Source organism: Rhinopithecus roxellana, chromosome 1 (assembly GCF_007565055.1).
Source record: "Rhinopithecus roxellana isolate Shanxi Qingling chromosome 1, ASM756505v1, whole genome shotgun sequence".
Classification (NCBI taxonomy): domain Eukaryota; kingdom Metazoa; phylum Chordata; class Mammalia; order Primates; family Cercopithecidae; genus Rhinopithecus; species Rhinopithecus roxellana.
The window spans coordinates 55123071-55136459 of record NC_044549.1 but is presented as its reverse complement, the minus strand read 5'-3'; the positions used below and the strand labels follow the sequence as shown (position 1 = coordinate 55136459).

At 42.1% G+C, this 13389-nt stretch overlaps 1 protein-coding gene across 2 annotated transcripts in view; it reads right to left on the bottom strand.

Annotated features, from left to right (window-relative positions):
* The window catches only part of DCAF1 (DDB1 and CUL4 associated factor 1), a 114288-nt gene that overhangs the window by 4843 nt on the left and 96056 nt on the right, over positions 1-13389 (bottom strand). For both annotated transcript variants that reach the window (XM_030934608.1, XM_030934643.1), the window contains 6 exons: positions 12359-12592; positions 11685-11778; positions 11016-11120; positions 10413-10486; positions 9803-9904; positions 356-608 (listed from right to left, as the gene is read on the bottom strand). In XM_030934608.1, coding sequence (XP_030790468.1) covers positions 356-608; positions 9803-9904; positions 10413-10486; positions 11016-11120; positions 11685-11778; positions 12359-12592 — 862 coding nt within the window. The remainder of the gene's footprint in view (positions 1-355; positions 609-9802; positions 9905-10412; positions 10487-11015; positions 11121-11684; positions 11779-12358; positions 12593-13389) is intronic.

Here is a 13389-nt window from a genome sequence, read left to right as displayed (position 1 = left end):
TCTCGAACTCCTGACCTCGGGTGATCCACCCGCCTCAGCCTCCCAAAGTGCTGGGATTACAGGCATAAGCCACCGTTCCCGGCTGCATAAAATATTTACTGTCTGGTCTTACAGAAAAAGTCTGCCAATCTCTACTTGAAAGGTAAGAGATGACAGCCATTTGGTTGGGTTCCATAGTCTGAAAGGAGAGGAGGGCAGAGATGCAAAGGTGCTTTGCCTCAAGAGACCAGAACAGTGAATCAAGTTACAGGGCACAGAACCATGGTATGGCTTTGCCCTCTAAGTTGTATGGGCACAAAAGAAGGGATTTTGCCCTGGGTGCCAAGGCTCAGCCTGAACTCTGCCCTGTACTTACTGTCCCCTAGGATCAGTTCCACCTCCTCATCTGCATCAGAGTCTTCATCCTCCCCATCCTCTCCCTCCTCTAGAAGGTTTGCTAGCTCCTCATCAGACGGAGAGAAGTCATTGTCCCCATCTTCCCCTGCGTTCTCATTATTGTCATCCTCCTCCAACTCTGCCTCCAGCAACTGGTCAGTGTCAAGCTCATCTAAATCATCGGTGTCATCATCATCTTCATCATCATCTTCTTCCTCCTGTTCTTCCTCTTCCTGGTAAGAAAAGAGGAAAGGTTCATTAGTACAAACACAGAGGCCTGACCCATGTAGGCCACATGGCGAGTTGACCAAAGGGACAGGGTGGGAAACTGTCAGTAGAAGGGGTAGTGATCTAGACGAATGCAGACTTCATGAGCCAGCCAGAGTTGTCAGTGATGGCTGAGATAGACACACATGTCCCCCAAGACTGTCAAAGCAACCCTCAGACAAGGATTAATGGCCACACAGCCCTTATGCAAGGAAAAAGACTACTCGCTTCACAGAAGTCTCTCCCATCAATCTTCTAGGAACCCAAGGGGGCTCTTCCTTCTCACCTGCATCAACCAAAGCAAGGGAAATCAGCTGAGGCACTAGAAAAAATCCTTTTGCCGGGCGCGGTGGCTCAAGCCTGTATTCCCAGCACTTTGGGAGGCCAAGATGGGCGGATCACGAGGTCAGGAGATCGAGACCATCCTGGCTTAACACGGTGAAACCCCGTCTCTACTAAAAAATACAAAAAACTAGCCGGGCGAGATGGCAGGTGCCTGTAGTCCCAGCTACCCGGGAGGCTGAGGCAGGAGAATGGCATAAACCTGGGAGGCGGAGCTTGCAGTGAGCTGAGATCTGGCCACTGCACTCCAGCCTGAGCGACAGAGTGAGACTTCATCTCAAAAAAAAAAAAAAAAAAGAAAAAATCCTTTTACCTGGAATCTAAAATGCAACACTTTAACAAAATGGAAGAACACAGCTGCTCATTATCTCCTCAGCCCTTCAAGCTCTTGCCCTTGATCTTCTAACCAAGAATGTGAATAAGCTCCTTAACCATGCTATCATAAACATTTGATCAGAACATTGCAACAAGACTTAAAATATAGAACACTAACAGAAACCCATATTTCCTGTTATAAGCCAAAAAGAAAAAAAAAAGTATGCTAGAGAAACTATCTTTCTTTCCATTCTTACAAGAACTTGCCAAAGGCAAGAAAATTACCAGAACATCAATGAAATACTTTGTTCTAGGAACCCTGGGCTTTGTAAATGGTACATTCTGGCATCTGCCACAGATTTCAGGTTTGCATTAGAATCCCAACTGTTTCCCTTCAAAAGGGAGAGGACACAAAGATACCCACCTCTTTGCTTTAACAGGGATAACAGGCATTCCCAAGTAAATGTAGCTGCCACTCAGGACACTTATCTTTCTGCTCAAACATCAATTGTCAGCCTTGCCAATAGCAAAGGATTCTAATTGTTACAATAATAAATTGTAAAATTCATTTAATACATCAACCTAATGAAAGTCAAGATGGAATAAGCCCAACGTAGGCACAAAAAAATTTTTTTTTGGTTATTATTATTTTAAAACTTATACTGAGTGGTTACATCTTTTTTCATTTGAAAGGTTAAAGTGCCTGCCAAGCACTTAAAAACCAAGCATTTTGTGCTTACCCAGTCATTAGAAACCAGTGTGTAACATAAGCTAGGATCATTCAGCAGGGTAGCTCCACTTTGCGGACTTCTGGTAATTTTGGAACCACCACTAGTGACTTTTTGATAAACTGTGTAATTCAGTAATTTAGAGTCTTCAAAATTTCTGTCAGCTATGAAAAGGGGAAAAACTGAGCCCCTTTTAAATACCTAGTACTCCTAACACTTGTGCAAGTGCATGTATGGTCTGTACCAGATTTTGTGGGAGCATTTGTGTATGTGCCAACACACGCACACATAGAAGGCCTGAGACTATTCCATAGCCTTGGCCACACATCCCCTCCAGAGGTAAGTGGATAAATACTAAGCATTTACCCGCCTCAAAGGAACTACGAGTGTCTGGAGGCAACAATGATAAACTGAAACACAGACAGGCTCTCAGCCCCTACAAGCACACAAGCTCATACAAATAACTGGGAAAGGAGAGCAGGGTCCAAATACAGGGAAAATCATCCAAGTGCTTACCAGATTACAACTTTTGCCTCTTTTTACAGGCATATTTTCATAGACTTGACCAAAATTAGCTAATCCACTAACAAAGTGCCGCAGTTAAAAGTAAGTAAAGAAGAAAGCATCCAGGGCCCTGTGTCTCTTTAGGCTTCATGGACAGAACACTTATATTTAAAATTTAAGATAGCATAACTAAAGGTCCACGGTTGAGTGGGTACATGAAAGGTTAAACTGCTCAAATAGGCATAGGCTAGCCAGAAAATTCATGAAGACAATTCTCTTTCATTTTGAAGAACATCGAGGGTTAGTTGATCCAGAAAACTGAACAAAAAGCTTCCAAATCAAGAGCAATCCTGGAAATTTTTCAAGCAGGGTCTAAGCTTTGAACTACATACCATTCCAAACTCTTCCAGCAGCAGACAAACCCAAATTTTACTTAGTTTTATAGCAGAAGAAGCAGATGTATATATAGTCATCCCAGAAGGCCACGAACACATCATATGTGACCATGAGAGAGGAGGGGAAATCAGTAGGAAAGAGATCTACCTGAATCTCCAGTTGAGCACCTCACTTTGTTGTCTCTACTTTGTATTTATTGCCCAATGCTGATTTCTCACCATGTATTCTGTCACACATGGACACAGTCATAAACTCACTTTCCAAATTTTAAATCTGAAACCGGGATCATGAAGCAGATGCTCACAAGACCCATCCAAAATGCTGTGGCAGAACCCAAAAGAGATTCTAAGAAGCAATTTTAGGAGCATTCTCTGCTGGTCAAGTAACTGATTGGTGGCATGAGCTCCTCTCCTTCAGATCTAAAGAATAAAGCTTCCAATAATGAGTGGTCCAAAAAGTAAAAACTAAAAATAATTATTTAATGAAAAAGCAAAGCTTAGCTGGGCACACTGGCACGCACCTGTACTCCCAGCTACTCAGGAAGCTGAGGCAGGAGGATCACTTGAGCCCAGGAATTCAAGGCTACACTGAGCTACGACTGTGCCACTGCACTCCAGCCTGGGCAACAGGGTGAGATCCCATTTCTTTAAAAAAAAAAAAGAAAGAAAGAAAAAAAAAAGGTTGAGCACGTTGGCTCATGCCTGTAATCCCAGCATGTTGGGAGGCCGAGGTGGGCGGATCACAAGGTCAGGAGATCCAGACCATCCTGGCTAACACAGTGAAACCCTGTCTCTACTAAAAATACAAAAAATTAGCCAGGCATGATGGCGGGCACCTGTAATCCCATCTACTCAGGAGGCTGAGGCAGGAGAATTGCTTGAACCCGGGAGGTGGAGCTTGCAGTGAGCCAAGATCATGCCACTGCACTCCAGCCTGGGTGACAGAGCAAGACTCTGTCTCAAAAAAAATAAAAAATAAAAAATAAAAAGCAAATTTTGCTAGAATCCTGACTCAACTCTGACAACATTTAGATAATGTTTTGGATCCAGGGATATTTTTTTTTTTCAATTCTCTAAGACTTCTTTTAGGGCTCAAAGGAATTCAGGGTCAGGTCATTTTAAATTAAAGTACTAATAAATTTCCCTACAGAAAGAATTCTAAAACTCTTCTCTCCTTAATTCCACCTACATCAATTTCATGGTTACCCAAAGCCCCCAAACCCTGCAGATAAACAACTCACCCCTTTCCTTTACAGAAAATAGGCCAACTGGCATAAGCTCCTTCTGCTGCTCTCTGGTCCCCTCCACATCTAAACCTGCCTTCAGCCCTGGTCTGAGGAGGAAGCATGCTGCCTACTCCTGCTCTGGATCTCAGCCAACCCTGAGACCCTGTTACCACAGACACTGTTCTCATCCCCACCTCACCACCACCTTCACACTGGCTTCTCACCTTCCATGCCAAGAGGTTCAGTCCTCCCAAACCTAATAAGCTCTCAATCTACATAGGCTTCAGATGCCTTCTACCTACACTTTGGTCGGGCATGGTGGCTCATACCTGTAATCCCAGCGCTTTGGGAGGCCAAGGTGGGTGGATCACCTGAGGTCAGGAGTTCGAGACCAGCCTGGCCAACATAGTGAAACCTCATCTCTACTTAAAATACAAAATTAGTCCAGCATGGTAGCACATGCCAAGCACATGCCTATAGTCCCAGCTAGTTGGGAGGCTGAGACAGGAGAATCGCTTAAACCTACGAGGTGGAGGTCTGGGCAAGATAGAGCGAGACTACGTCTCCAAAAAAAAAAAAAAAAAAAAAAAGTCATTCAAATCTGATCCTGATCTTTGTGTAACATGTCATATTTTGCTAAATGTATAAATGCCTACTTTTTAAAAAATACTTTTTCTGTACTTAAAAGCTAAAGGTTCATCACTTTAGGGTCCTAAATGTTTGTGTTTTTTTTTCCTCATTGGCAGAATCTAACTCAAGTTACATTTTAATTCTTTAGGATAAAGAGCCTTTCAGGAATCATCGCATTCAGCTCTGACCAGGTGTATGTAATGAGTAAAGACTTTTACCATCTGCTTCTAGACAGTGGAGAACACACAGGAAGCATGGCACACAGTGTGTCCCAGATGCCAAAATGGAGTAGAACACAGACAGCACTATTCCTTTGTTGAGCTTTTTCTTATAAATTTAAGGTTAAGTATAATTAGCTAAAATGTATTGGCTTGTCAAAATCTAGGAGCATGATCAATTACTCATCTTTAGTTTTATAACTTTTCTAAAAGCCAAATCAAAGATGAAAGATTTCTAAAAACACGGGCACCAGGCCTGGCGCGGTGGCTCATGCCTATAATCCCAGCACTTTGGGAGGCCGAGATGGGCAGATCACCTGAGGTCAGGAGTTCGAGATCGACCTGGCTAACATGGTGAAACCCCATCTCTACTAAAAATACAGAATTAGCTGGGTATGGTGGTGGGCACCTATAATCCCAGCTACTCGGGAGGCTGAGGCAGGAGATTTGCCTAAACCTGGGAGGCAGAGGTTGCAGTGAGCTGAGATCGCAACACTGCACTCCAGCCTGCGTGACAGGGTGAGACTCCGTCTCAAAAGAAACAGATACCAAACTTCTAATGGATAATAATGAGCTTTGATAGGTGACTAGCTTATCTCCACTTTCATCAAATGCCTGAAGGTAGGCAGACTAGCAGCCTCGGGGACCAAATATTTATGGCTGTCCAATACATTGTGTAGGTTTTCATTCATCTAGATACAGCTGTACCTTTCATCCTTTCCTCTTAATCTCCAAACTTATTTAAGTTAAGGACAAAGGACAACTATTTTATGGCATGTCAATTATATCTCAATAAAGCTCTTTATATAAGCTGGACCATTTTATTAGATGGCGGCTGACCATTCAGGTTTCTGAATTTATTTTACTATAATGAAAAGGCAAATTCAAAGGTGTTGGTAACAGGTGCCTGTATCCTTGAGCCATATAAGTCATATCTGGAACATCTGAGAAAACCTGAGAACAGATATCTAGACTAGGACAAAACTTTGAATAGCAAATGATTCATAGGAAAATGTAAAGTCTCTAGTTTTAAAATCAGGTGAAGCGTACAAAGCAAAGTAAAACTAGAGACTGGTTTTCCTACAAAGGAAAGTGAGTTTAAAAAAAAATCAAGCTGGCACACTGTGCATGAGAGGCAGTGGGAAGAAATCTGATGGAGATAGTAAAAACAGCCAAACCCCACCATGAGTTTCTAGAAGGAGCATGGATCAACAGAATTAAGGTTACAAAGGAGACCTACTCAAATAGATATATTATCCCACCTGAAACATCTCTAAATCAAAAATCAAAATCCCAAGGGTTTGAGCAGATAAGCAGTTCTCTAACAGAGGTCCTTCAAACATGAAATGCACCAGATCATCAGTAAGGGCTGTAATATCAGTATGGAGTGAAACATGCCTAGATCCTAAGAAATCTGGTAGCCACAATAATAACTTAGCCATGTTGCATACCTACCCTGCCACATAGTCTTCTCTGAGCTAGAAAGCTTTCTGGCTCTTTTATAGGCTGGGCCCCAGAGCCACTCCTCAGAGTCCTCTTGAGCCTGCCCCTCTCACTCTTGGCTGTCATGCTGAGGCAGCCTCTTGCTTTCCTTCCTGCACCCAAGTCCAAAGTCCTGACCACTACCATATGCCCTTCCTAATATCTTTCTCCCTTAACTTCTCAAAAATTAAGCAGAAAAAAAGAAGAATTAGTCAGTCTTTTTCCTGACCCAAGCCTCCCTGGAGAGGGTGGGATAAGAGGAGTGTGACTCTTAAATTATTCCCTTATGGTGGCCTCTTGCTTCCACAGCCAGCCACCAATCACCAGTGCCTTTGCCTCTCACCACTCCATGTCTGCAAAAATAAGGCCAACCCAGAGAATAGTCTTCCAACTCCCAAGGTGTCTAGGGCAATCTCAACTTTCCTCTGAGTTGACCTCCTGCTCAGAGACAGACACCAGGCATCACATGGACCCAGGTGATGGTTCCCAGAGAAGACTGCTGCCCACTGCCTTATAAAATGCAAGGATATGGGAGGGCTGGGATAATGATGTTGACAAATAACCCAGTTTTGGCCTCAGATTTATGCTTCAACATGTAACATCCAAGAAGCCTGATTCAGAACTGATACCTGGTAGTCATTAATAAACCCATGGAGGACAAAGCAGTCGACAGTCACCCACACCATTGCAATGTACACACAAATGGCTTGACAACTGTACCCTCTATATCGACCCAAGAATAAACTACGTCTTGTTTCATGATAACTAACATGAAAAAGTAGGCATTAAGGGAGTGAGGTGTCTAAGGTAGCAAACTGAAGTGAGAATAAAAGAACAGGCAGTATTAAGAAACCCACTCAAGGCAACCACATGAAATTTGGAGGACCTAATACCAAGTTCTGCTACCCAGAAAGACTAGAAACATGTACAAGCTGTAACAGCACAGCACTCAAGAAAACACTAAAATTCATGTCACAAATAAATCAAAGATCTCAAGTATCCATCAGAAAACCTCTCCCTTCTATGCACATCTCATAACTCACATGAGCTTTAGACACTGCTGGCTCCTCTCACCCATGAAACCAAGGCCCCTATAGAGCCCATATAGCTGGAAAGCAGTAAAGGAAAGCCTTTCTACACTAGGAGATCCTTGGCAGCCTTTGGTGAAGTTGTTTCAAACTCTACAGCCTAATTATCCTTTACCAGGCCCTGAGGAAAGCTCTGCTGTGATCCCACAGTGGCCACCAGCTGCCCACCACACAAGAGTCTCCTCACTCTGCTCAGAAGCCCATTTCTGCAGATCATGAATCATCTCGGGCCTCTAATAAAACGCATGCTTAGGCAGTCAGAACAGTGAAGACCAAGAGAGCACACACAGGGGATTTTAGGTTGAGTCTCTGTTCTAGCTTTTTCACCCAGGTGTATTTGATCCAGGTATACTGTGTCATCTTTGATGTACAGGTGATGCAGTATTCAAAGGATTTGATTTACAGAACAAATTATATGCTCATAACCTGTAACGTCCAACAGTAAAACACATAGCTAAATCTCAAACTAGCTAAATCTCAACAAAACACCCTTGCTTAGTTCGTACTAAGCCCTATTAGAGAAAAACATGGGTCCTTTGCCCTAATATTAGACTTGCATCCTTACAAAATTACCATTTTCAAAAATTACCATTTTCAAAAATTTTTGCTTTTAAAGAATTATTTTAAATCTAAGTACAAGCTCTTCCGGAAGGACGCTAAGAGAAAACTATTACATTAGCCCTAACCATTGAGCATGATTTATCAAAAAGTAGGGGAGGGATGAGGGCAAGAGAGCTGTGGCAATACAAACTGAGGGAATTGTACTTTCCCCGGTCCTGTGATGCCACTGCTCCTCATCCAGAGCACCTCTGTGCCCTTAAAGAGGAAACAAAGCTGGCTGGGCACGGTGGCTCATGCCTGTAATCCCAGCACTTTGGGAGGCCGAGGCGGGTGGATCACCTGAGGTCAGGAGTTCCAGACCAGCCTGGCCAACATGGTGAAACCCCGTCTCTACTAAAAAAAAAATACAAACATGAGCTGGGCATAGTGGCACGTGCCTGTAATCCCAGCTACTCAGGAGGCTGAGGCAGAAGAATCGCTTGAACCCCAGAGGTGGAGGTTGCAGTGAGCCGAGTTTGCATCATTACACTCCAGCCTGGGTGACAAGAGCAAAACTCCATCTCAAAAAAAAAAAAGGGACAGAGCACCAAGACTAAAGAATACGGGGGGGAAAACAGAAATGAACTCAAGAACTGGAAAAGAAAACATTTTTAGCTGCTTTAATATCTGAAGAGCAAAGTCAAATCCTAGTCATTCATTTTCAACTTTATAGTACTCACTCAGCAATAAATACTTCTCAGAAAAGTAGACAAAAGAATCTGCCCTGGAGAGTGTACTCTTGGAAAGAGAATGTGGTGTGAGCCCTGTAGGCTGGAAAAAATCTGCTGAAACTCAGAAGTTTGAGAAACTCTTCAGAACCCATACTGACACACCACACAGGCTAGTACCTAGCATAATACAACCACAAATTAAAATTCCCTATGAAAACAAAATGCAAAGACTGAGGGACATGATATTATCTACCCACATTTTATATATCTTTAATTTCTCCAAAGCATCAAAATCTTATCTTTACCTCCATCTCAGCAAAGTGACTGTTCTGTTTTTTATTGACATTGGGAGTATAAAGGGATGCTTATCTGAAGCCAGAACAGGGCACAAAGAAATCTCTAAATGAAAATCAGAGATTGCTAGGATGAGTGCGGTGGCTGACGCCTGTACTCCAAGCACTTTGAGAGGCCGAGGTGGGCAGATCACCTGAGGTCAGGAGCTCGAGACCAGTCTGGCCAACATTGTGAAACCCCGTCTCTACTAAAAATATACAAAAATAGCCAGGTGTGGTGGTGGGCACCTGTAATCCCAGCTACTTGGGAGGCTGAGGCAGGAGAATCACTTGAACCCAGGAGGCAGAGGCTGCAGTGAGCCAAGCTCATGCCATTGCACTCCAGCCTGGCCAACAAGAGCAAAACTCCGTTCTCAAAAAAAAAAATCAGAGATTGCTAAGCTTTAAATTGATCTGCAAATAGAATTTATAGGACCATCAGATACTGGTTAAAATCTTATAATAAAATTTCTTCTGAGTTTCAGTGATCAAGGGTACATGATAAGCCTTATGAATATGGCAACAGGTAGCAAAGGCTGAATAGACCTTTAAAACCTCCTACAGCAAAAAGCAGAGCATAACCTCTATTAAGCACTGTTCAGCAGAAAGAAATCTCAAAGACCACTGACCTGGTCCTCCTCTTCATCCTCATCCTCTGCCAGACGCTGCCTGCCCACTTCATACAGCCTGCATACTGTGTCCATGTTCAGCGCATCCATGCTGCCTTGATTCTGAAATAGAACACCCAGTCCATAAGGAGCAGTTAGTTTTCACAAGGTCCACATCCACGCCTGAGCCCTGACTGGTGCCCATGACCTTGACCCTGTAATTATCAAAGCTTCTGATACCCTAAATTCTTGAGCTGACTCTGAAAATGTTATACCTAGGACACATAAAGGGGAATAAAAACAGAATGAAAAGACTTGGTGAGGAACCATCACCCTGGGAACAAACCAGTCTTGCTCTGGTGAGAGATCCAGATTCCTCTGAGAAAGGGATGACAGTGTGAGTCCAGAAAAAAAGGAGATAGGATGCTCTAAGCTGTCTTATATTGGGATTTTCTTACTATTTCTCTTTGTACTGTACATATCCCAAGCCCCATCAAATGAATAGGTTATCAATAATCTATCTTCAGGAATGTATTGACTTTACATCTTATATCAGACAAAATGTAGTATAACTTGAAAATTATCCTAAACATCAGAACAAAAGAGCAGGGCCTCTGCAAGCTCCCTTTACCTCAATGACAGCAAGATAGCAGTCTTTGGTGTCTGTACACAGGTCAAAGATGTTCCGTTTCACATCAATGGTTGCTGGAAAATAGAACGTGAGAAGACTTGGGATTGGACTATTGCTGTGACCCTAAAACCCGCTTTTCCTCTAAAGGAATTCAGGATGATTGCTCAAAAGTATTTCCATAACTCCTCTGTTTTTCTTTTTTTTTTCGAGACGGAGTCTTGCTCTGTTGCCCAGGCTGGAGTGCAGTGGCCGGATCTCAGCTCACTGCAAGCTGCGCCTCCCGGGTTCACACTATTCTCCTGCCTCAGCCTCCCGGGTAGCTGGGACTACAGGCGCCCGCCACCTCGCCTGGCTAGTTTTTTTGTATTTTTTAGTAGAGACGGGGTTTCACCGTGTTAGCCAGGATGGTCTTGATCTCCTGACCTCGTGATCCGCCTGTCTCGGCCTCCCAAAGTGCTGGGATTACAGGCTTGAGCCACCGTGCCCGGCCTATAACTCCTCTGTTTTTCAATAAAAAATTACAGGCCTCCAGAAAATGAAGGACCTTGAATAAGGAACACCAAAACATGACAACATGATCAACGTCTGTCCCTTCCTGCTTACCTATAGGTTTGTAGTCAGTTGCATTAAATGTTCGGAAGGATGACCCAAAGGGGCTTTTCATCCTCTCTTCCATTAAGTCATCTTCATCATCTGCCTGCAACATAGCTTGAGCGGGGGTCGGGGAGGAAACACTACTAAGAATCACAAACATCCCCTCTTCACAAGTGCAGAAAACGTTAATGGTCAATCAAAACAATCTACTTGTATATAAGTTTACATACAGATTCCCTTGTACATAAATCTACTCTGCATCTAGTTAGCTCCTCTCAGAGCATCTTCCTTGCATATCCCACCTATTGTGACAAATAATATCCTCAGCCTCTCATCTACCTCCAAGAAGTGTTACAGTACTTACAAGACTTACAACACCACAAGAGAATAAATGCAAAAGCTCTTAAGTTCATAATGATACACTGGAAAATACTGCATGAAATTTCTTTCCACACAAGATTTCCTTGTTATCTTCAAAGTCAGCTGCCTTTCACCCTAAATCAACATTATTTTCACATCTTTTGTCACCATTTGTACTACCAATTTTTTTATCTTTTATGTTACAACTCTCAAATGCTTTCCAGTTCACAAGTGAGAGATGGTTCCAAAAAGAAGTATCAAATTAAGTGAAGGGGTAGAGCAGAAGGAAAGAGAATAATGAACAATAAGATTTATTACCTCCATACATCACTGTTCCCGTGTGATTGAACACCACGCGACACTGATCCAGAGCAGGAACAGTATGCAAAAGATGAAAAGTTCGAAGGTCCCACTAGGAGGGGAATGGTCAAGGAAAGCTATTTTACACAAAACTTATCTAATCTCATGGGAGGAAATTCTAAAATATCACGTTTTTTCCTCCTGCCAGGTATTGACACTTTAAAAGTCAATGAGATCAAGGTAAAACAAATACATGTAGAATGCATATTATTGAATGATGTCTCTGAAAATATCCTAGGGTATCCTCATATACAGGAATGCTTTAAGAGCTCTTTTCCTCCCAACAGTAGTACTTCATTTTCCTCTTATGTGGCAACTGATTTTTATAGTGCAAAAGTAATATCCTTCTGAAGACAGATAAGAGCTAACTGAATTCTTGCAGAATTGGGAGGTAGGAAACTGGTCACTCTTACCAAACACACAGAAAACATGCTAGTGAAAGTTGTCAGTAATTACTAACAACTGGCAACAGTGCTTTGGAGATTTCACTAACATTTCAAACCAAAGGACAGGCACCATATTATTACCAGTGTGGATACTTTAACCAGGTTTTGGTGTAAAGATAGAGCAAATTATTTCTGCACCACAAACCAGACAACAAATGGAAGGTAAGACATGAGTGTAAAGGATACAATCTCAGTATTAATGATCACCTCCAGTCCATTCGGATGGAAAACACCACTGATATTCATATTGAACTTGTCAAACTTGTGGATGGCCTGCGCAGAGCGGACATCCCAGAGGACGCCATCATTTAAGACAAGATCATCTGTAGGATTAAAGGTGGCACAGTTCCTCTTGTAGTTGTTGGCAAGATCTGGGTTAAACAGAGTCAACAGCTTGTTGCCAGTCTGAATATCATAAATCTTTAGAGAAGAAGGGGTGGGAAGAGAAAAATCAGACCAATCCATCCACTGACAAATTTAAAGAGAAAATGTGCAAAGCAGTTTCTAAGATTAATACACAAATTCTCCACATGGATCAATGATTACCACAGAATACTCCTGAAGGGTTACTTTTTGGAGAAAGGCATCAATGAAACACGCTTTTCTCCTTAAAATCACCCAATGTACATATTTTAGCCCTGCCATATTAAAAGTTTCCAAAGTCTATATAATGTACAACCCATCCAGAGACCAGATCTTTCTCATCAGCTTATAAACATGCATGCTGTAACATTTCCAATCTTTAAAAAAAAAAAAATATCCATTAACATAGGAACAAATAAGGAGACACCAGAAGGAAACAATCAAACAAATTCAGATCATGGGAAAAGAAAACTAGCCTGGTCTCTTCAAAAGTCAATGTCATGAAAACTGGAAAAATGGTTCTTGGCTTTAAAACATTAGTAAGACATAACAACCAAATGCAGTATGTGAATCACGGCTGGATCCTGGTTGACAAAAAAAAAAACAAAAAACTGAAACCAAACACGTCAGGAACAATGAAAAAACTGAGTAAGTATGGACTGGCTATTAGATGATTATGTAGGGATTATAAATTTTCTTAAATTTGGTAATAGTGTCATTGTGTAATATCATTGTTAGGAGACACGTGCTGTAAGACTTAGCCATAAAATGTCATGATGCTTGCAATTTTCAAATGGTTCACAAAAACACATTTCATAGAAAGAAAATATGACAAAATATTAAATTGATGAATC